This window comes from Lepus europaeus, chromosome 6 (genome assembly GCF_033115175.1).
Source record: "Lepus europaeus isolate LE1 chromosome 6, mLepTim1.pri, whole genome shotgun sequence".
NCBI lineage: Eukaryota > Metazoa > Chordata > Mammalia > Lagomorpha > Leporidae > Lepus > Lepus europaeus.
Window position 1 is genome coordinate 99,456,744 of NC_084832.1, and position 24,307 is coordinate 99,481,050.

The 24,307-nt window shown below is 48.6% G+C and overlaps 1 protein-coding gene across 2 annotated transcripts in view; it reads left to right on the forward strand.

Annotated features, from left to right (window-relative positions):
• The window catches only part of ANO2 (anoctamin 2), a 353,918-nt gene that overhangs the window by 83,956 nt on the left and 245,655 nt on the right, over window positions 1-24,307 (forward strand). For both annotated transcript variants that reach the window (XM_062195454.1, XM_062195453.1), the window contains exons 4-6: window positions 10,347-10,498; window positions 13,029-13,083; window positions 15,538-15,589. In XM_062195454.1, the coding sequence (XP_062051438.1) occupies window positions 10,347-10,498; window positions 13,029-13,083; window positions 15,538-15,589 (259 nt within the window). The remainder of the gene's footprint in view (window positions 1-10,346; window positions 10,499-13,028; window positions 13,084-15,537; window positions 15,590-24,307) is intronic.

Sequence of the window (24,307 nt, forward strand, 5' to 3'; positions counted from 1 at the left end):
ATTTAAATAGGCTGGAAAGAGTGCAGGATGCTTTGACTTTTTCTTTTCGTTTTCTGAAATGCTTCTCATCTTCACACATCAGAATAAAAAAATCAGGAGCACCCAAGTGCTGTGGGAGGGACTTGAGCTGACCCTGGGCCACATTCTAGGTATACACATGGGCCTGGTAAGACTGGACCTGGCTCAGCATTCAGGAACAGTGAAGGTAAAATATGAATATCTTATACAAAATGAATCTAAACTTTGTAGTGTTGTTGTCTGAAGACTAAACAGTGAAAAAACCTCAAATGGGAGGGGTGTTTTTCTTTTTCTTTCTTTCTTTTTTTTTTTTTTTTGAAGGCTTCAAGTCAGGTCCACCTGAATTGGGGCAGCACCTGCCAATGGGAGCTGGCAGGGACTCAGATGTTAGACCCTGTGCTAGTGGGGTGGAAAGAGGAAGGTGGTGGATAGGGTCCCCAGGTTTATCATGGAAACTGGGGTGGTTTTGAGAATGAAAGAGATGTTAATAATAATTATGCCAGGACAACAGTAATAGCCAGGACTGTCCCGAGTAAATGGGACTTGTGTCCTTCCCCCGATAGGAGATGTGAGTACATGGGGCTCAGCATGGCTGCGGCTGCCCCTGTGATGTGTGGGAAGGGGCTGGCAGAGGGGGTGAGGCAGAGAAGCAGGCAGAGGCAGTCAGCTGCTGGCGCTTGGTGACGTGCTGATTCAGTGGCTGAGACCTGACTATGATATTTTCAGGAATTTGGAGAACACAATAGGTTGGCACACTATTGGCTGATTGGAGTTGGCTATGATGAGAGTATTTGTACCATGGTAATTGGCTAACACTACAAACTGATCTCCTCTGTCTCGACCTGCACCCCACTTCCAGTTGATAAACATTTACCATCACTCCACTGATAAGAGCCCTGAGAATGGGAACTGAGTGTGCAGTCAGTGTGGGGACCTCCATCTGTCCCATGACTGGGACCAGGTTGAGCCTGAGATTGTTGTGGTTCCTGCCCTGGGCACAAAAGGCTACTGATCAGGGAAGGGCCAGCAACAACAGTGTCTATGTCAGGGACCCTGCAAGGATTCTGTATCTGGCACCTCCAAGGCAGACATTAATTTCCTGCCATTTCTTTGCTTGCTTGCTCTGCTCTGGCCACACTGACTGCCTTGCTTTTCCTCCAGATGCCAAGCCTGTCTCCCCTATGCTTCCAGTTACTCTCACTTCAGTAGAGTCTCTTTTCAATGTCCCCTCTTTTTTTTTTTTTTTTTTTGGACAGGCAGAGTTAAACAGCGAGAGAGAGACAGAGAGAAAGGTCTTCCTTTTCCGTTGGTTCACCCCCCAAATGGCCACTACGGCCGGCGTGCTGTGCTGATCTGAAGCCAGGAGCCAGGTGCTTCCTCCTGGCCTCCCATGCGGGTGCAGGGCCCAAGCACCTGGGCCATCCTCCACTGCACTCCCGGACCACGGCAGAGAGCTGGACTGGAAGAGGGGCAACCAGGACAGAATCCGGCACCCTGACCGGAAGTAGAACCCCGGGGTGCCAGCGCCGCAGGCAGAGGATTAGCCAAGTGAGCCGCAGTGCCGACTCAATGTCCCCTCTTCACACAGGCCTCTTGTGACCACCCTGTGTGTAAAGTATTTCTCCCAGCCAACCTGCACTCTATCCCCTTATCTTGGCTTTTCTTTCCAACACTTAGTGCTGTCTGATGCGGAGTCATTCTTTGTTGTCTGCATCCCCACTGCTTGGGAAGTTCCACGAGGGCTGGGGTTTTTCTGTGCTGTGTCAGCAGCACTCAGGAAGTGCCTGGGGTCAAGCAGGCGCCATGTGCATGTTGGTAGTGAATGAAAGAACAAGATGCACACACCAGACCTCATCCCTTGGTGGTGACTTGCCGGAGAGTGATGCTGAAGTGGTTCTGGGGCTCCATCCAAGGGCAGCAGGAAGTAATGCTGGGATCACTCAGGGATGTCTGCAAAGATAGGGCATGGTTCAGCACGGTAGTGCATGCACCATTTGCAGCCATCCCTGATCTAGGTCCCCTACTTATTTATCAAAAAAAAAAAAAATAGGAAGAGTCTAGATATACCTGGAATGAAGCTGTATGTGTATAAGAAGTCCTAGCCCTTTGGAAGATTACAATTTCCACCCACCTATCCACCCATTCTTCCATTCATCATCCGTTTATCCAACATCTATTCATCGTCCACCCGTCCATTCATCCAACATCCATCCATCCAATATCCATCTATCTATCCATACATCCATCCAACATCTGTCCATCATCCATCCATCCATCCATCCATCATCCATCCACACACCCTTCCAGCCAGTGAAGATTTATTAAGTACCACTACACACCAGACACTCTGCTGATGTCCTGTGATTTAGTGGTGACTACAGTCATTCCCTGGTTTCATGTGGCTGTGGGGTGGTGAGGATTCAGACAATGATAAGGCTAGTTATGACATGAATTTGGAGGCACACATGGAAGAAAAAATGTGGAGTTCATTGAGAGAGCCAACGTGAGGAACCCCATGTAGGTAGGGGGGCTGGGTGAGGAAAGGCATGTTTGGGCTGAGACCTGTGAGCAAGGTAAGAGTTTTCCAAGTAGAAGGGGAAGGTAGGACCTTCCTAGAAGACGGAAGAATATGTCTCAGGCCCCAAGTTAGCTCTGGTTTGTGAAGAACCGTGGTGGCACAGCACAGAGACTCCGGTGGCTCTGGGTGCTGAGGAAGGCAGGAGGTGTGGCTCCTAAGGGGCCTTTTCAGCCATGTGATTTTAAAAGTTTGGATTTTATTCCAAGTTATAAAACACTTATTCATGTTTTGTGGACATGCTGACAACAGAATTGAAAACCACAAAGGAAGACAGAATTAGACAATAGAGAGTGTGCATTTTATAAATATGTCGCTGTCCCCATTCAGCACTGGGCTGACTGCAAGCTTACTGGGAGGCAGAGGTAGGGATGAGAAGGCTGGGTAGTGCTTTTCTTGGTGTGCACACAGAGTGCCTCCACTTGGGCCCTCAGTTGCAGGTGATCCCAGCAACTCCTGGTGTGGTTTCTAGAATGCGGGGTGAACAGCTCCACACCCGCCTGCTTGTGTACATGTGCTTATGGGTGATGAGCAGGGAGAGATGTTGGTGGAGTGGAACTCAGGCACGTGTGCCCCTTGCAGGCACCTGCTGAGGATGAGGGCAGTGAACATGCTAGGCTGTTTCTCATCCTCCTTGCACCCTTAGCTCCAGTGCCTTCCACCGTCGTCCAGCTGGGCCTTGCGATATTTGGTTTCTGCATGTGCTTCAGCCTTTTGGAATTAAAGATGAGTGACAAGTGGGATGGTTGAGCCTTGCCTCCCAAGATGAGTGAGATGAAGTGAGTAAGTAATGGTGATTGAACCTCAATGATCCGGCGCCTGGAGGAGGAGAAACAAATAAAGCACAAATACATAAAAGCACCAGATAATTAGAATTAATTTCTACTGACACATGGGCTCCCCTCTGGGACTTCCCGTCTTTATGCCATTCTGGAATCTTCCTGGCTGACCTTTGTGGCCAGTTGTGAGAAGAGGTCCTCTTAGACCACTACAGAGGAAATATTAAGATAATCTTGTTCATATCTTTTATTGCTCACCTTCTCAAGATCTTCATTGTGTGACACATGGGAATGTTAGTCAAACTTCCTATGCCTCGGTTTCTTCATCTGTAAGATGGGAAGATTGGCTTGTGTGCTCTCCAAGGTAGACACTAATACTGTCTTGGTTTCCTGTGTCCCAGGAAAGCACAGGATTTAATGCAGAAAAGAAACACGTCAGTCCAGAGACCACACTGCTATGCCCCACTGGAGGGGAGAGGCTGAGGGAGACAAGGAGGAAAAAAGAAGGAAGACAAAAAGGAATCTCAGTAAACCCTTTAGACTGTGACAGTGAGGCCAAAGTAAGGTTTTATGAGAACCACATTGGAGTCCAGGAATAAAAAATAAAAGCAACATACTTTAAAAATTATTTATGATTTTAAGCACATGAGAGGCGTATCGTGTACCCAGGGAGTACATAATGGGGAGCAGCTGGTGCACATGTGTCTCGCCGTTTCTGAAGATGTTCATCGTTCTCTGATGGCCAAGAATAATAGCAATAATGGTGCCACTGCTGGTCGTGTTAATACCAATAGAGCGGGTTGAGTGCCTCCCTTGGATCCCGCTGAACGCGAGAAGAGAGTATAGGTTGCTGGGTTTGTTGGGAGCTGGAAGGGATGCTCCAGTCTACTTCCTCCTCTGTGCTGATCATCGAGCCCTGCCAGGGGTCAAAGGAGGTTAGATTCAGGGAGTCCTCAGCTCTGATTTCCAGGCCTGACCCTAACCACGGATTCTGTCATTCCTCGCTCCCCTGAGTCTCAGTCTTCCCATCTGTAAGAAAGAGGCGTTGGGGCTACCTGGCGGGCGTACCTTGCGGCATGTTCATGGACTCCCAGTGAAATGATGCCCGTGGGAGTTCTGCATACACTGCAAGGCATTCGTGCATGCAAAGAATCAGCAGCGTACTTAGACCCCTCCGGTACTTGGCACAGCCAACCGGCAAGCTCAGGACTTGACCTCCAGGAGGTGCCTAGAGATGCCTGTGCCGGGAATGAATGCTGCTTCTTCATTAAACGTTTGGAGCCGTGCAGTGTTGGACTTGGGCAGCACTTTAAAAGCCGTTTGGTTCTGTTACCTCTTTTATGCTTTGTTAAGTGGGTCTGGAGCAGCGCTCGGTCTAAGCTTAATCATCTGCTGCGGCTCAGTCAGCCTGAGTCCTCTACCCAGTGCCCTATGAATTATGGGGTTTTCCCGTCTGGCTGGTGGGACTAGATGCCACTGCCCATTCTTTCCAGGACGGGGCAGTTTCCTCACAGCCGTGCTGCTGGCTCTGCAGTCCTCTGCAGTTCTCTGCACCTGTCTGTCCCGGAGGGGCACTCTGCTATGAGCTCTAGATTCCCTGGCCTCCTTAGCCTTATCGTTCCGTGTTCTCATCTCAGGGAGTGTGCTGGGCTGCCCCCGTTTTCCTTTCTTCTCTCTAGGCAGAGAGCTCACCTTGTGTGTTTCTCATCTCTTGGGAATCACTGCCCTTTGTTGCCTGGTGCCCAGTATCCTGAAAAGCATGATCTCCCACATCTAGGCTGGGTGTTCTGGTTTCTTCAGGGTGGAGGGTAAATATGGTCCCTGTTTACTCCATCATGATAGGAAGAGGCAGTTTCCTGGTTCTTTCTTCAGGTGGGGAGGGTGATTAGCCGCACAACTGGTTAATGTGCGTGAGGACCAGAACCCAGGCCGCTGATTGTAAGCATTCTTGTTCTCTTACTGTGTGCCAGGCACACAGGGCAAGCTCCCTGCTTTCCAGAAGTCCACAGTGTATTGGGGGATAGACAAGAGACCCAAGAATTAGAGGTGGGTAAGTAAACCATGATACATTGTCTGATGCAGGTATTCATTCACAGCATATCGGGGAAGCAGGCCAGGAAGTGAGTGGGTGAGGGAGGTTTCCAAGGACAGTGATAGCTGAGCCTCTTGGAGGAAGAGAGGGAGGGGTTCTCCAGGTGGAAAGGAGAGGGGACACTGCAGGGACAGGTACTACCCAAACAGAGGCACAGAGAAAGGAAGCAGGTCCTTTGCCCTCCAAGCCTCATGGCCACGGTATTGTACCACGGGGACCTATGCGTGTTTTGTTATGCATGTGTGTCTGGCTCCATCTCCTACAGAGTGTCTGAAGTCCAGGAAATCTCCCGACCCTTGGCTCCTGCACTGTTTTGGCCTGCAGGCCTTTGTGTGGGTCTTCGTCGGGGCTGTGGATTAGATGCTACCAGGAGGTTTCTGGAGGGACTGTGGCCTTTCACACCCTTGACTTTTTTCCTGAAGGTGACAGTGACATTGCTTTCAGTATCTGGAACTTCCACCGTCAAAGACCAGTGAAAATTTATCCTGATTCCTTTCCCGGTCCCACTTAAGTCGTAGGCTAGGGGCCCACTCCTTCAGTTCATTTCTCTGAGTGAGTCCTACCACATCCATTGCCAAGGTGAGGCTTGGGAACTGCTTGGAGGTCCTCAGCTAACCTTCCACCAATGTAAGGTCCAGAGACAATTGTTGGGTTATAAATCGGCACCAAGTGCCAGCATCCCTCGCCCCTGCTGGGCCTGGGCCCTGGAGGGAGATGGGCAGGGAAGACTTTCAGCCAGCCGGAGGCTTCACAATTGTGACACATCTTTCCCCAGGCTGGTTTATTTCCAACAAGCTCAGTTGTCATATAGCTGTTGGGCTCCCAGCCTGGGCTCCTTCAACATGGAGGCTACGGTGGTCAGTGCTGTCTCTCCAGAGGTCATTCCTGTATTCAAAGATGGGGAACATTTGGAACAGAATTCCTTCCTTGTGGAGGCTGTGGTTTCATGGAGGCAGCAGGACACGAATCCAATAGAAGTAAGTGGTGACTGTGATAAGTGCTATGAAAGGGGCATTTGGGCCCATGAAAAGCTGTGAAGCTGACTTGACCTTGTCTGGAAGCCAGGAAAGGCTTTCCCCAGAAGTTATGATTGAGTGAGACCTTACGTGTGAACAGACCTGGCGAAGGGAGGGAGGTGACGAGCATGGAGGATTCAGCATGTGGGGGAGCTGAAAAGACAGCCAGCGGCACGAGACTGGGGCAGGGTGAGAGTGGAGGCTTCTGCAGGGCCCCATGGGCTGTGCTGAAAACGTTGGTCTTCATCTTAGGACTCGTGGGCATCTGTTGAAGGCTTAAAAATCTTTTTAAAAATTTATTTTCATTTTATTTGAAAGGCAGAGAAACAGGCTTCTATCCGCTGGTCCACCCCTGCAAACTCCTGAGCATTCAGGGCTGGGCCAGGCCAAAGTCAGGAACCAGAAACTCCAAGCGGGTCTCTCTCATGGGTGGAAGGGTACCAAGTACTTAAACCACCATCTGCTGCCTCCCAGGGTGCACATCAGTAGGAAGCTGGGTTGGAAGTGAAGTAGCCTGGAATTGAGCCAGGGACTCGGTTGGAATACGAGTATCCCAAGCAACAGTTAAGCCACTGTGCCAAACACCAACCCCTACCATTAAAAGGCAACAAGATCAGATTTTTTTTTTTTTTTTTGACTGCAGAAACATTTCTTTGACTCCAGTGTGGAGGTGGACGGGGTAGTGTCGCCAGATAAAATATTGGGTGCCCAATTAAATTTAAATTTCAGATAACGATTTTCTTTTTAGTATAAGTGCCATCCCTAATACTGCATGGAACTATTTTTTAAAAAAAAATGTTTTATGAGGCCGGCGCCGTGGCTTAACAGGCTAATCCTCTGCCTTGAGGCGCCGGCACACCGGGTTCTAGTCCCGGTTGGGGCGCCGGATTCTATCCCGGTTGCCCTTCTTCCAGGCCAGCTCTCTGCTATGGCCCGGGAAGGTAGTGGAGGATGGCCCAAGTCCTTGGGCCCTGCACCCGCATGGGAGACTAGGAGAAGCACCTGGCTCCTGGCTTCGGATCAGCGAGATGCGCCGACTGCAGCGGCCATTGGAGGGTGAACCAGCGGCAAAAAGGAAGACCTTTCTCTCTGTCTCTCTCTCACTATCCACTCTGCCTGTCAAAAAAAAAAAATTAAAAAAAGTTTTATGAGTATAACTTTATTTAGTCTAAGTATCTGAAAAATATTACATGTAACACTCATACTAAAATAATATTCTAGTTTATTTAAAATTCAGATTTAATTGCACATCCCAAATTTTTCAAAAAAACTTTTTATTTATTTATTTGAGAGGTAAAGTTAGAGAAAGAGAGAGAGAGAGAGAGAGAGGTCTTCCATCTGCTATTGCACTCCCCAGATGGCTGCAATGTTTGGAGCTGAGCCCATCTGAAGCCAGGAGTTAGGAGCTTCCTCCAGGTATCCCTCTTGGATGCAGGGGCCCAGGCACTTGGGCCATCCTCCATTGCTTCCCATGCCGCAGCAGAGAGCTAGATTGGAAGAGGAGCAGCTGGGACCTGAACTGGAACCCATATGGGGTTCCCACCCTTCACTCACTTGCCATTGCTTCATACAGCAGGGCCACAACATGCTGGTCCCAATTTGTCCCTCTGTCACCACGGTCACTATTCAAATTCCAGTGGGACCCATTGCTACAAAGAAACCAGCCCATTTAATGTTCCTTAAACTCAGCTGGAACTTTTTTTAAAAAAGATTTTACTTATTTATTTGAAAAGCAGAGTTATAGAGAGGTAGCTGGAGAGACAGAGAGAAATTTCTTCCATCTGCTGGTTCACTCCCCAAATGGCTGCAGTGGTTGGAGCTGGGCTGATCTAAAGCCGGGAGCCAGGAGCTTCTTCCAGGTCTCCCACTTGGGTGCAGGGATCCAAGCACTTGGGCCATCTGCTGCTGCTTTCCCAAGCTACTCAGCTTGAACTCTTCTACTTGAAATATCTTTGCCTCTATCTGTTTGAGCTTTTATCATTCAAAGCATTTATAAGGTAATGTTCTCCTCACTGTGATCAAAATGCAGAAAAACATTCATGGAAAATAAAGTGAATGAAGTGAACTCCCACCAGTTGGGAAATGGCTAAATAAAGTGGGGTTCACGTCTCCTGGGTGACACCGGCCACTGAGGTAGCTCCACGGGAACTGACCTGGAAAGTACCTGTTCTGTGTTGCTAAATGAAAATGATCAAATGCAGAACAATATGTTCTGCATGTGGTTTTGATTTGTTGGCTAAAAGTGCGTTGATTTCATTATTGATATTAAATAAAATGTATAGAAAATGCTGAGAAGAAATGAGCTGTGGTTATGTTTTAGTTGTTGGATTGGAGAGTTCTTTCTTTTCCCCTTCTATTTTTCATTATTTTATTAAAAAGCAAAATGATGACAAAAAAGAGTTACCCTTCTGCGAAATCTCACTCAAAGGCATCTCCCTCTATGAAACCTTTGGCTGATTCCTCCCCGGGATGTACTTTCCCCTTTCTTTGAAACTTCAAAGCACTTGGTGTATTTTTGGTGGCATTTATCTCTGTCTGTCTTGCTAAGTATTTCATCCACGTCTTTCTGCCCCTCTTCTGTAATGTGAGGCTACCATGATGGAGAAGAAAACAGGCTTCCAAGTTGGAATATCCCTATGATGGCTTGTGTTACGATGATCTATAACAGCATGACAAAATAGCCCAAACTTAGAATCTTAACACCATAGTCATTTTTTTTTTCTGTCTCATGACTTTTTGGTTAGGAACTTGAGCAGAGCTGAAGTATGACCCTGCCCCATGTGGTGTTGGCTGGGGTCACTTGGTGGTATTGAGCTTGGACTTGGACAGGAGGGTACAAGAGGGCTTCACCCACAGGCCTGCCACTTGGCAGGGAGCTGGGAGGCTGGGGGCTTAGTTAAATGCTTTTCCTCCTCTGAGTACTCTTGGGACTTTTTGCAACACTGCTAGTAGTCCAAGGGATTAAGACAAGCCAAGCAGAAGCTGCCCATCTTTTTAAAGGATGGAACGGGTATGGGGTCCCTTTTGTTGTAGGGTACCTGCTGGCCAGGTGGCCACATAATCCACCAACATTCAAGGGGGATTGGAACAGAGATACCACCATTAGAAAGGAGAATTTGTACAAAAGTTATGGCCTCACCCTGTTTTCATAGTTTTGCTATGAGAATTACAACTTCTTGGTGTCAATTATTTTATTTAAATTAGAAAGACCAAAAGCTATATGGTATGCAAAAGAGTGTTATGCATTATACAAGATTGTGTGTGCTAAAAATATTAGTGATGATTTTAGTGCAATAGCTTTGCCTCACTCAATAATACTTTAAAAGCAAACTCATTTAAACACAGATATGTCCTAAGAAAACAGCCAAAAAAGTGATGCTGGATGATTATGTAGGTGTCATTACAGAGCACAGCCATTGGATTAGGTTGACGTGAGTTCAATCCAAGCTGTGTGGCCGTGGATGACCCACTTTTCCATCTGAAGCCTTATTTCCTCATCATACTATGGGAATAAGATTACCTGCTTAGCTGGGTTGCTGTGAGCATTGGAGCTAATTTGAGTTGAGCACCCAACATGGTGATTCTAACAGTAGGTCTTGCCATTTCTCTTACAACGATAAAACCGTGTCATGGAGAAAGTTTGGACTCCACACCTGTTGCTCTGTACTGCTCACCTCTGTTAACACAAATGATTCAGAGAGGTTCCCCTGGAAGGCAATGAAGCAATGGGGGACATGGAAGGATCCTCCTTCTTGCTTCTCCCACTCTCCAGCTCTCTAAGCTTGTTCCCCTTCCAGGAAGCTGTGCCCCATGCCCCTTTGGTGGTGAAGTCCCTCTCCTCAGACCTGTGGCTTTGCTTCTCATAGATGTATGAAATCAAGGCAGGCGGCAGCATTGCAAAGACCTTCAACGCGATTCTGCAGAAGCTGAGTTCACCCCTGCAGCCGAGAGTTCCGGAGCACAGCAGCAATCGGATGAAAAACCTCTCCTACCCATTCTCCAGGGAGAAAATGTACCTGTGAGTATGCGAGCTGCTGGGCAAGGCACGTGAGAAGAAATGGGAAAGAAAACCGAACACCGTTGCACGCCTCAGTTCTGGGGCTCGCAAAACAGGTGCCTGATGTGTAGGAGAGGGGAGAGGAAGCAGGCTCTGGTTGTGAAATAGCCACTGTGCTTGGGAATCCTCTTCTGCACATGAGAAGGGACAAAGAGCCCTGAGTGTGTGTCCACTGGGGGAACCTGCCAAGTGCCATCTTGCAAGATGGATGGAGAACTAGGGAGCAGCTTGTACACTTGAACTCTGTGACAAAGCAGTCAGACGCCTGGAGGGAAACTGTCCTATCCAGTTCTTAATGTCTCAGGGTTTCAACACAGTGTGAGCAGCCACAGAGAAGATAGATGAAGCTTCTGCATTTCCATACCCCCAGCTGCCTACTCACGCACTCAATGACTCGGAGAAGAGCCTCTTCCCCATACCCAGCCTGGGGAGAGTGAAGAAAAGCTGCTCACGGGGATATGAGGGAGCCATGGCTGGGAAGTGGGAATTGCTGCAGCAATTCTGAGAAAATGAGTAACTGTCCAACATGCTAAGAGTCGGGTGCGAGAGGGTGAGGAAGGGGTGCGGGAGGCAGAGGAGACAGAAGGGTCCTTCCTCTTGAGGAGGTGGCAGTCACAGAGCAGTGTTCTTGCTGCCATGTGAGGGGATAATTCTACACACCTGTGCATGTGTTCTTTTTGTGTGCACTCACTCACTGAACCTCACACCTGCCCTGTGGCGTGGCCGGCTGGATGGGACCTCCCTTCCACGATGGAGAGGAGACTGAGCTCCGGGCTCTGGCCAAGGGCACACAGCAGCGAATGGCTGAGATGGGACTGGCACGGGGACCCCTTGTGCTGCTGCACTTTTGGCAGACGGGCCTCTTCTGAGCCTCCCCGTCCGTGGGCCTTCCTTCATGCTGGTGCTGGCCTTGAATGGCTACCTCCACACATCCCCATTCCTTTCATTAGCCCTGTCCTTTAAGTCCAGCTGCAAACATCTGGTTTCTGAAGAACGGTGTGTTCTTCTCAACAAGCTGCACCCCATAAGCTGTCCTTGAAGCCGTCTCTGTTGTCATGCTCTACTCTGCATCTGTTACTTGGAGACACTCCGCACCCAGGGACTGATGGCTCCTGGGGAGTTGGGAGAGGGCTTCATTCATCCCTTGGCCTCTAGCACAGGGCACTAAGCACAAGAACCACTCCGCAGCAGCTTTTTTCTGAGTGCAAGTTCAATATTTGCAGCTCACGCCACACTCAGATCTAACTGATGAGGTGATGATGACAACCTAAAATGAAATTTTAGAAAACAAAAGGAATTGTAATTCCAACGTGCTAAAGCTAGAGTTACTAAAAAAGCTTTGTCAATGTCTTTGGCCAAGTATATGTGTATTTTCTATACTATATACTTTGAGTTTGCAAAGTTAGCATCATATAATATTTCTTTATCATGGTACAATCCTTTTTTTATTTCCAAAGTTTTCATCATTACCCTTTTTTTTTTTTTGGACAGGCAGAGTTAGACAGTGAGAGAGAGAGAGACAGAGACAGAGAGAAAGGTCTTCCTTTCATTGTTTCACCCTCAAAATGGCTGCTACGGCTGGTGGGCTGCGCCGATCCCAAGCCAGGAGCCAGGTGCTTCTTCCTGGTCTCCCATGCGGGTGCAGGGCCCAAACACTTGGGCCATCCTCCACTGCCTTCCAGGGCCACAGCAGAGAGCTGGACTGGAAGAGGGACAACCGGGACAGAATCCGGCGCCCCAACCGGGACTAGAACCCGGGGTGCCAGCGCTGCAGGCGGAGGATTAGCCTAGTGAGCTGCGGCGCTGGCCCATCATTACCCCTTTCAATGACTGAATGATATTCTGCCATATCAGTTTTGGAGTTGTTTCTCATCTCCATAATCTATTGTAGATAACTTTTTTTTTTGACAGGCAGAGTGGACAGTGACAGAGAGAGGCAGAGAGAAAGGTCTTTCTTTTTGCTGCTGGTTCACCTTCCAGTGGCCGCTGCGGCCGGCGCACCGTGCTGATCCAAAGCCAGGAGCCAGGTGCTTCTCCTGGTCTCCCATGGGGTGCAGGGCCCAAGCACTTGGGCCATCCTCCACTGCACTCCCGGGCCACAGCAGAGAGCTGGCCTGGAAGAGGGGCAACCGGGACAGAATCTGGTGCCCCGACCGGGACTAGAACTAGTGCCGGCGCTGCTAGGCGGAGGATTAGCCTGTTGAGCCACGGCGCCGGCCATATTGTAGATAACTTTTCAATGAACATTCCTCTATGGAAGTTCCTTCTCTTGACTATATTCCTTGTGATAAATTCTATGATGAATTTTCAGAATTGCTGGATTGGAAATTATGAATACTGCAGGTGTGTGTGAGTGGCTGTACCTCACACAGCTTGCCATGCGCCTCTCCCCAGGTTTGCCCTGCACCCGGGGGGTGGTGTTGGAGCATGTAGTGGTCTCAGGGCAAGGGTGATAGAATGAGTTTACCGTGTGCTCTCTTGCTGTCTCCAGGTACAACATCCAGGAAAAGGACACATTCTTTGATAACGCCACCCGCAGCCGCATTGTAAGTATATGGATGTGCTGGGTTAGGACAAGGCTGGGGCAAAGCTGGGCGCTCAGCTGGCAGGGCATCCTCTTATTCTCCCTGATACCTCTCATCATTATTTGTTTGGTGTTGCCTAGCAACCAAGAGAGTATCCAGGAGCTTCCCCATCCCAGCAGCAGAAGAAACAGCAAAGATCTGGCTTCACTCATGGTTTGAGAGGAGCATCTTCTCTTTATGGGTTCTCCACCAAAGCCGTTCTTGGAATCACAAAACAGGAAATGTCAGAGCCAGTGGGCACTTTCAACTTGTGCTTTTGCAGTTGATGAAACTGGGGCTCTGAGCATCAGTGCATTGAAAAAAAGATTCATGGAAATTGGTAGTGTTAGAGAGAGGAATACAGCCCTGCTTCTGATTGCTGGGCCACTGTGTTTCTTTATATATTTTCCTTTCTTTCAACCCTTGTGCCATCTGGTTGTGTGGATTTATAGCCCAGGATATGCTGCAGTTAGCTTTTTGTCCAAAAGTAAAGCTACCTGCCCATTCAATAGAAAACCAGCATTCATGACTACAGTCTTATTTTCTTGCCTTTCACATCAAGTTTCTGCATTTTGTGACATGACTGGTTTTAATAGAAACCTGCCAATGGCATGTGTCCCTGTGGGCCCGGCCTGACCCGTAGGGCATCTCCACTCCCCAGTCACGTCATTTTCCAACTTTCTAGATGAATGACCTGGAGGTCATTCAGCCCACATGCCGAGTGGAGGAAGACGACCCCAAGGAAAGCCTTCCCTCATGCCCCCGTGTGGAACATGGGAAAGAACTTAAGTTCACGCGGGAGAAGGAGTAAGGGTTCCTTGCCCAGAAGGACCTCCCGACCAACAGGGTGATGAGAAAGGGGAGAAATCTAAGAAGGGACCGGAGACTAGAGGAAGTTACAGAACATTGCGGTCACACTGAACACTTGCTCGTAACTCTTGCTCGCAGGACAAGCGAGAAAATCTCACATGCCCCTTAGCTTAGTGTTGCAGAAAAGCTTAAAACAGGCGTCTGCTTTTCTTTTTCTTTCCGTGGAAAAAGGCATACACTTGCCATTTTCTTGGTCGATGCTATTACAAGCCAATTAAGTCTCCCTGTGGCTTGAGTTCCACGACTGTGGGGGAGTTATGGGGTGTTGTAGAGATTACCCGATAATTGCAAAGTGCCTGTTAAATAATACAACGCCGTGGACATGCTGTTCCTGATTATTATTACCGTTGAATTACAGCACTATATTATACGCGGAATTAAACACGCTTGGGCCTCCTGCTGCTGGAAGCTATTTATTTCCCACCCGCTCGGGGTCTGTGACTGGAATATGGGATGTGCATGATGATGGAGTAACTAACACGTCTTCTTGCCTTCATCTCCCCTTCTGGAAGTTTCTTCCATCCATTCCTGCCTGTCCCTCAATCCAGGCTACACTATGAGAAGGGGGAGCAGGAGCCTCGAGTTTTGTCCCGAGCTCTGCTCTGCGCTGCGCTTTTGTTCGAGGGCCTTGCCCACCCACATCTATGTCCGCATCTGAGCAGCCCACCTGTGGGTCCCATGGCTGCCTTCTCCTTTATGGCCTGCCCCGGGCTCGGGCCTCGTTTAGGAGGTTGCTGCCTGGCCAGGTTTACATTGACCCACCTCTGTCCCTGAATCTTCTGTAGGGAGCACCACTTGCTCCCCCATGGGAAAGTGAGGTCCCTCCCACAAGCCCCATAGGCCTAGGTTGCTGTAGAACGTGTTTGTCCATTGGGCATGGTTCCTAGATCTGGCCCAGAACTGCTCTCTCACCTGGAGTTGCAGAGGAAGCACAAGACATGCTCTGGTTAGGGAGCGAGATGGGGACATGGGAGAAAAAGTCCAGCAGAGAAATAACAACACCCATAGGAGACAGAGAGCTGTCGCCAGCTCCCCCAGCACCTGCAGGTGCTCTGTCCTGGTTCCCATGCTCAGGGCCCGGCTCTCACCTCTGCTTGCTCAGTGGCCAACCAGCAGTCCTGTACCCGTGTGCTCAAGGCTGGTGGAGGCCAGGGGGCGGGTAGCATCCTCAGCACCTCGCAGGGAGAACCCTGCCTTCCTTGGGGCCCCAGACAAGCCGTTCCCTTTTGAGACCCAGGGGCTTTCTCCCCAGCACTCCAGGGGGCTCCGCCGTCTGGACTTGCCTCTGTTTTCCTTACCTCCTATACCTGTCAGTTCACAATGTGTGTGCGTGCGTGTGTGCATATGTGAGTGTGTGCATGTGCATGTGTGCATGTGTGAGTGTGTGCGTGTGCGCATGTGTGCCTGTGTGTTCACATGCGTCTGTGTGTAGTTTGAGTGGGTTTGGCTCATGGTGCCTGAGCTCAGGCGTGCTGTGCCTCCCCTCCCTGCGTGTGGGTGCCCAGGCCCCTGGGCGGTGACACATGTGGCCCAAGCACTCACAGCTCTGCTGTCGTCTCCTCTTAGGTGCATGAGATTCTGAAGCGCACAGCCTGTTCTCGAGCCAACAACACCATGGGTAAGGCCCCCTCCTGACTCCCGGGCTGAGTGCCGATGGGGCCCCAGGGGGCTGGAGCTGCCTTTTCAACAGCTCCATTGGTGGGCAGCAGAGAACACACCAGACAACTCCTCCCGCGGGGCAGTGCTGGGCCTCCAGGAGCAGGGGCTCCCGGCTTCTTGGTGGGGCTGGGGTTCCTCCCAGCTGCTGGAGCCTCCGTGCCAGGCACCTGCTGTCCTCTGCTGCCTGTGCTACCTACTCCTTTCACTGTGCCCTGATTACTCCACTGGTCCCCTCCTTTCAGTTTCCAGTACTTTTGAATGTTAAGGTGAAAAGCATCTTGGAGGTCCTTTGCTCACTTTTTATAAAAACTTTTATTTAGTAAATATAAATTTCCAAAGTACAGTTTATGGATTACAGTGGGGCTTTTTCCCCCCCATAACTTCCCTCCCACCCGCACCCCTCCCATCTCCCGTTCCTTCTCCCATTCCATTCACATCAAGATTCATTTTCAATTATCTTTATATACAGAAGATCGATTTAGTATATATTAAGTAAAGATTTCATCAGTTTGCACCCACACAGAACATAAAGTGTAAAATACTGTTTCAGTACTAGTTATAGCATTAATTCACATTGGACAACACATTAAGGACAGAGATCCCACATGAGGAGAAAGCACACAGTGACTCCTGTTGTTGACTTAACAATTTGACATTCTTGTTTATTTTGTTCATTTATTTTCATTTTACTTGAAAGAGAGACAGAGAGAGATGGGGGTGGGGTGCGGAGAGGTATCTTCCATTTGCTGGTTCATTCCCAAATGACTGCAACACTCAGGGCTGGGTCAGGCTGAAGCCCCGAGACTGGGACTCAATCCAGATCTCCCATGTGGGTGGCAGGAACCCGAATGGCCTTTCCCCACTGTCTTCCAGGATGTGCGTGAGCGGGAAGCTGTATTGGAGGCAGAGTAGCCAAGGTTCAACAGGCAGTCTGATATGGGACATGGGCATCCCAGCAGCCACTTAACTGCTACAGCCAACACCCAAACCCGGTCTTCTCACTGAGTGTCTGAAGGAACTCAGCCCCCAGAGAGTGAATGCTTGTCGAAGGCAGCAGAACAAGCGATGACAGACTGACTGTGCCTCTTCTCCGTCCCATGTTCTTGTCGTCATATCTGCCGGATCTGTTTGCCTTGTGGTTTGCATCTAAGGTGTATTGGAAGAAATATCTTTGAAGCAGGAATCTTGGCATTTGGGAGCTTGTGGTACATGGCAGGCAGTCTAGACCTGATGGATCGTGTAGAAGACATATGAGAGCACTTCAGAAAGTTAGTACAGAAGTGGAATTAAGAGATAAGTGTATGTTGGTACAAAAAAAAATCTTGAAATCCCTGCATAGCTTTTTCATAACACACATTTTCATGAACATTTCAAAGATCCCTCATATGAATGGATTTCCAAAAATATTTTTGTACCAAAATAAACTTCATTACACTTTCCATGAACTTTTTGAAGTGTCCTTATATATGATGGCAATGGTAAAAATGTGAGCTTTGAGCATAACCCCATGAAGCTGCTCTTTGGGGAAACATATCAGAACTCACACACACACACACACACACACTCACTCACATAGACCCTCACTCTCATACACACTCATAGACACACACTCACAGACACTCACTCTCATACACACTCATAGACACACACTCACATATTCTCAAAAACACTCATACCCACTCACACATGCTCTTACACACTCACACATTCACACACACTCACACTCACGTACTCTTACACACTCATATGCTTATTATTTTTTTAAAGATTTACTTATTTATTTGAAGGTCAGAGTTACACAGAGAGAGGAGAGGCAGAAAGAGAGAGAGAGAGAGAGAGAGAGAGAGAGAGAGAGGTCTTCCATTTGATGGTTCACTCCCCAGTTGGCTGCAACAGCCGGAGCTGCGCCGATCTGAAGCCAGGAGCCAGGAGCCTCTTCTGGGTCTCCCACGTGGGTGCAAAGGCCCAAGGACTTGGGCCATCTTCTACTGCTTTCCTGGGCCACAGCAGGGAGCTGGATCGGAAGTGGAGCAGCAGGGACTCGAACCGGCGCCTATATGGGATGCTGGTGCTGCAGGCCAGGGCGTTAACCTGCTGCACCACAGCGCCGGCCCCTACACTTACTCTTTCACACGCATATTCACACACTCACACACAGTCACACACATACTCACATACCCATACACAGTACACCCCCACACTCTCATCCTCACACTCACACCCACCCACACTTATCTTCACACACTCACACATACACACTCATACACTCACTGACACACACTCTCACACACACTCACACTCACACGCCTCCTCTCCACGAGGGCGTCATTCCCCAGGCACTGCCCTCACAGCAGTGTTTGAACCCTCTAGAACAGCTGCCTTCAGAGCCCCCTCTGCGGGGCAGATCTTTGGCTTTGGGGGCAACTGTGAGATGAAAAGAGCCAGTGTCACTCTGAGTGCAGTCTACTGGGGCGGTCGAGCTGAGGAATAGTAACGGGGACGGAAGCGATCGTCGAGAATGTCTGAGAGCTCACTGTGAGGCTCCGTTGCTGCTTTAGAACCAGGGGAGCAGTGCTGAAGAAAGAGCGAGAACAGGTTTTTGCATGGTGTTCAGAGTTTTAGAAAAATGCTTAATTTCTCAAGGGAGTAATTATGTATACTTTTGCTTTGATGTATGCATCTTGCTGCACAATTCCAAATGACACTCCAATTAAAACAGAAAGGAAGCTTTCGTGTGCTGCCGTTCGTCTGGAACACAGTGGTGCTGAGGCAAGGGTGGGTGAGTGAGGAAGTTAGGGCAGCTCAAGTCCACGCAGCAGACCGGGGTCCTCACGCTGAGCACTCATTTTGTCCCCAGGACGAGCAGATGAGTTACGAGGTCTTAGCGTGTACTTTGTGTTTTCTCAGCGTCTCTCTCCAATTTCTTTTTTTATTTTTCTTTCTTTTTTTTATTTGACAGGTAGAGTCATAGACAGTGAGAGAGAGAGAGAGAGAGAGAGAGAGAGAGAGAGAGAGAGAGAGAGAGAAAGGTCTTCCTTCCGTTGGTTCACCCCCAAAATGGACGCTATGGCTGGTGCGCTGCACTGATCCGAAGCCAGGAGCCAGGTGCTTCCTCCTGGTCTCCCATGCCGGTGCAGGGGCCATCCTCCACTGCCTTCCCGGGCCACAGCAGAGAGCTGGACTGGAAGAGGAACAACCGGGACAGAATCCGGCGCCCATGTGGGATGCCAGCGCTGTAGGCGGAGGATTAACCAAGTGAGCCACAGTGCCGGCCCCTCTCTCAAATTTCTTAAATTTATCCTTGCTTCTTGATTGTCCCATTTTTCTGTTCCATTAGTCTGACTTTTAATCTCTCACAGTTTCTCCAGTTGGCTAAAATTGCTGCCTCGGATATTACTGGTGACTTTCTCCCCTCTATATTTCATGGTCTTTATGTAACGTGGGGGATACTAATATGTCATCTTGGAAGTTTTTGTAAACTAGAGTCCTTAAAAGAAAGTGAGAGACCATTGGGAGGACATTCTACAGGTTGTTGGAAGGTCACTGGAAGTCCTCTGTTGTAAGTTTTGTGACATTTTTCCTTTGCAGGAAATGTGTGTGTGTGCGCATGTCTGTGTGTGTATGTGTGTGTGTGAGAGAGAGAGCGAGAGAGAGAGACAGAGATATCTCAAAGTCAAACATCATTAACATTTTGTCATTCTTGTTCAATAGTGTTAAACAATTTGTCTTTTCTTCTTGGCATTCAAAAAACACTTACCACGCACCTGCTATGTATCAAATGATATTATAGAAACTGAAAGATGCCAGGATGAATTTGAGCCAACTTCCACTCTCAGGGTACTCTTAGTAGCCGTGCAGACCAACATGTAAACAGGTAATTATGAGATAGTGCGGCAGGTGCTGTAAGGGAGACACACGTGGTGTGCAACAGGCATATGGTGGGAGGAGCAGTGAACCTCCATGGACACACCTAGGTATCAGCACACATGACCTAATGTTAGTTTCATAGCTCCCAGAGGAATAGGGATTATCACTTCCAATTGCAAAATGGGCAGAAAGACGACAGGGAGTTGTGTCTAGAGTTTGGATACCTTTGCTTCGGTTCCATTTCCACTCTTTGGGGGATGCTATGAGCTAAGAATGATGCTCCAGGTCTGGTAATTCCACAGTAGCAGCTAATGACCCATGCTCTGTAATAAGCGACCCATGACCTAATCGCTCTGTATATCAGTGGAAATGCAACCCAAGGCTAGTTTTCCAGAGGTTTGACTGCCGTCTGTGAAAATCACAGCTCTTTGGCTAAATTCAGCTCTTTAGCTAACTTACAAATCTTGGAAAATCAGAAGGAGTGGGGGATGTGGCCTCAAGGTAATCTGGGCCTTTGAGCCATGGGGTGAATTTAGATTTTATTGCCCTTCTTCCTGGTTTTATAAGTGGAGGAGAGAAGTGCAAATGGCTACGCTTGGCTTTGATTCCTTCAGGGAATTTTTGCCTCATAAAACAAAGAGAACCAGGGAGAGCAGGCTTGTATTTGGAATTGTAAGATTTTCAACTGATCCCTCACTCTCCAAGTTACCTTTTCTATGGTCATTACTTGTATGGCCAAATTACAAAGCTTTATTCCTTTCTCCCTTGTACCTAATTAAGAAATTAGAACATAGGAAAGATAACAAAGATAAGAATAATTCATACATAATATGTGTTGGTTGGTGTTATCACTTTTTTCTTTGTAGACAATACTTTTTTTTTTTAAAGATGTACTTATTTATTTGAAAGGTGGTGAGAGAAAGAGACAGAGAGAGGGAGAGGGAGACTGTCTTCCATCTACTGATGCACTAGTTCACTCCCCAAATGTCCACAGTAGCTGGGGCTGAGGTTAGGCTAAAGCCAGGTGTCAGGAACTCCATTTGGGTCTCCCAGGTGGATGGCAAGGACCCCAAGCACTTGAACCATCTTCTGTTGCCTTCCCATGTGCATTAATAGGGAGCTGGGTCTGAAGTGGAGAATTTGGGACTTGACCCCGTGCTTCGATATGAGATGCTGGCGTTCTAGTTGTGGCTTACCAGTTGCACCACAGTGCTGGCCCCAGACAATACATTTTTATTAAAAGCCCATTTTGCAAAGCATAACCTCCACACAAGTTGTAAGTGGTATACATTTGTGTTCCTGCCTTATTCCATGTAAAGTGGCTTACAAGAAAAGCAGTAAAAACATAACATGCTAATAAATTAAAAATAAGAACCAGTAAAGACACAAATTAACATAGAATGCCAAAATTAGGCAGGAAAGAAGTAGAGGACACATACTAAAACTGTGGGTTCCTCTGGTTTCCACAGCTGGGTGGGAAGGGGCACGTGATCAGTCATGTAGTTCTCACCAGCTGCAGGCACATACTTTTGTATAGAAAGCTTCCCAAAGCCTATCACGCAAGTTCTTATTTTCCTTTTAAGATTTATTTAGTTACTTGAGTGGTAGAGTTACAGACAGAGAGAGGGAGAAACAGAGAGAGAGAGAAAGGTCTTCCATCCACTGGTTCACTCCTCAAATGGCTGCAATGGCTGGAGCTGAGCCAATCTGGAGGTCTCCCACATGGGTGCAGGGGCCCAAGCACCATCCTCCATTGTTTCCCAGGCCATCAGAAGGAAGCTGGATTGGAAGAGGAGCAGCTGGGACTTGAACCGGTGCCCATATAGGAAGCTGATGCCACAGGTGGATGGCCAACACACTATGCCACGGTGCTGGCTCAATCTCTTGTTTTCTTATGTAGACTAGATCTACATATATTCTCTGTATAAGTGTGTATGTAAATTTTCTAGTTGATTCCAAATCATCACTAAGAATATAAGGCTTTAAAAATGTCTAATTTTATTTATTTGAGAGGTAGAGAGACAGAGAGTTCCCTTCTGCTGATTCACTTCCTGAAATACCTGCAGTGGCTGTGAGCTGGGAACTTAATCCAGAAAAATGATCTCACTGGAATTTTAGGTAAAGTGAGAGCAAAGGAGGCTCTGGGGGTTCTAGTGTGAATCAGTTACCTACCATTCGGGAATGGGGGCTATGGGATCTACAACTGCTGTTTGTAGACACATTTTCTTCCTTCTGAGAACTGAGATGACCAGATAAGAGATCTTGCTAGAAATATCAGTGTAACCACACATCAAGGACTTGCACATGTATACTTGTGTGCTTTTCAAAGCCCTTTCACGCGCATGATCTCGTCCGATCCTTTATAAAGTGCCAAGCAAAGAAGCTTCACAGAAGTGAATTAATTACACAGCACACGGAGAGAAACCTGCATGCTGCAGGGACTTACAGCCAGCCCTGGAACCCCAATGTCTTGACCTGTCTTCAGTGCTCTTGAAGTCAATCGATGAATAAAATGGCTGATGTCATTGGGAAAGGTTTCCCAGAAAAGGGGGAAGCTGAGGTCTTCCCAAAGTAACATCCACGTGTTCATTCAGCAAATGTTTATCGAGCACCTATTTTGTGTCATTCATAGCCCAGATTTGGGAAATAGACTAGTGAATCAAATAGCCACTGATCACTTCTTTTATAGGACAGTGTAGTAATGGGAGACAGAAAAATGAGCCGGTGAATGTGTAACTGGGTGGCATGTCACATAGGGGTAAGTGTCAGAGTGGAAGAGCAAGGGCAGGTGGCAGAGGTGAAGCGGGAGCGCGGGTGATGTAGGTGTGGATAATCAGAGAGACTTCCTGAGGAGGTGGCGCCCTAGGAGAAGAGGGGGCGGCCACGTGGCTGTCTGGGAAGAGAGATCCATGCAAGGAGAGCCAATAATACAGGAGACGAAAGGGTGGCATTCCCAGACAACCAGGCAGGGTTCCAACAGGAACAAATGGCACACTCAAATTAGGATATTCCAGGAGGCAGAAAGAGAACGACCATTTACAAGGGGGTAGACGGGGAGTTGGGAGTGCCAGGGATGGTAGAGTCACACAGAGTAGGCAGTGACAGTGCTCTTACCATCCCCAGACCCACCAAGGACAGACCTGGGCAGAGCAGGGTGCTGAGCTGGTGACTGCTCAGGCAGAAGGTTGGGGTCTAAATCTCTCCTTCTGCCTCTGACTTGCAGAACAAAGTAGGAAGCCAGAGACAGAGAGGGCTGGGTGCAGAGTGTATCTAGAAGGAGAAAATGGAAGCTGGGTACACGCCTGGCAAGGCTAGAGAAGTGGGGACCCGGGCCAGCTCTGGGACGAATAAGCTGTGTGAGTCCAGACAAGTTCTGTTCTAGCTCTGGGCATGCTCTCCATACTCCCACCCATCAAACAGGTGGGTACCTCTAGACTCTGTGATTCAGAGGAGCCACATGGTCTTTTTTATAAAAAAAAAAAGATTTAAAAAAATTTGTTTGAAAGAGTTACATGGAGAGAGAAGGGGAGACAGAGAGAGATCTTCCATCCACTGGTTCATTCCCCAAATGGCCGCAACGACGGGGCCAGGCCGAAGCCAGGAGCCAGGAGGCTTTGTCTGGGTGTCCCATGTGGGTTCAGGAGCCCAAGGAGTTGGGTCATCTTCTGCTGCTTTCCTGGGCACATTAACAGGGAGCTGGATCAGAAGTGGAGCAGCCAGGATGTGCACGAACCAGTGCCTAAATGGAATGCCAGCACTGCAGGCCATGGCTTTCACTGGCTATGGCACAGCACCAGCCCCCACCTGGTCTTTACATAGGAGCTCTTGCTCCCCAGGAGAAGTCTTACTTTCTTATGAGTTTCCAGAGATCAGGTTCTGGAGCTCTGGCCAGGACTTGGAGTTGTAGGACGGCCGTGAACTCCAGAGAGGATGGGAATAGACAGTCACAGTGAAAGGGAAAAAGAGAGGACTCAGAGCAGTGGGTGGGGATGGTTGGAAGAAAAGTCTGTATTCCTGTGTCAATCCTTTGTAGCACGACCACAGCGATGCTGCGCAGGTGTGGCTGAACACAGGTGGCATCAGAATCCCCTGGTGCATTTGTCACACCCTGGCTGCACAGAGCCCATTCTGACCCATGTGCTGAGTCAGAAACCACAGAGATTGTATCCCAAGACCTGCACTTCAAGTGATTTACTTATTTATTTTTAAATGTATTTGGAAAGGATTGAAAGAGAGAGCGAGTGAGCACCAACTACTTGGGCCATCACCTGCCACTTCCCTGGGTGCTCAGTGGCAGGAGGTTGGGACTGGAAGTGGAGCCAAGACTAGAATACAGGACATCACGTTCCAAGAGGTGTCTTAACTGCTGTGCCAAATGTCCACCCCCAGAAGCTGTGCTTTTAACAACTTACCTCGGTTCTTAGGAACCCCGATGTCAGATAAACAGAGAGGTAAGGTAGAGATAGGGTGGGCTGTTATAGGCTTCTTGACATGCGCATATTTGGCAACATGAAGAATATTGCAAAGTGCTTTGCCTCCTGGGGGTTTGACTATTGATTTTCCTCAGTACCCAGGGGTAACCAAATCTATGAGGGAAGGGCCGAATTTTTTTTGTTATTTTTCTAATTTGTTATAGGGATATTCAGCATTCAGAGCCTTATGACCCAGCCAGCAGCAGCTGGGTCCCTTGTGCTCCCTCCTTCTCTTCCTCCCCTCCCCTCCCTTCCCCTCCTCTTCCTTTCCTCTCTTCCCCTCTCCTCTCCCCTCCCCTCCCCTCCCCTCCCCTCCCCTCCCCTCTCCTCTCCTCTCC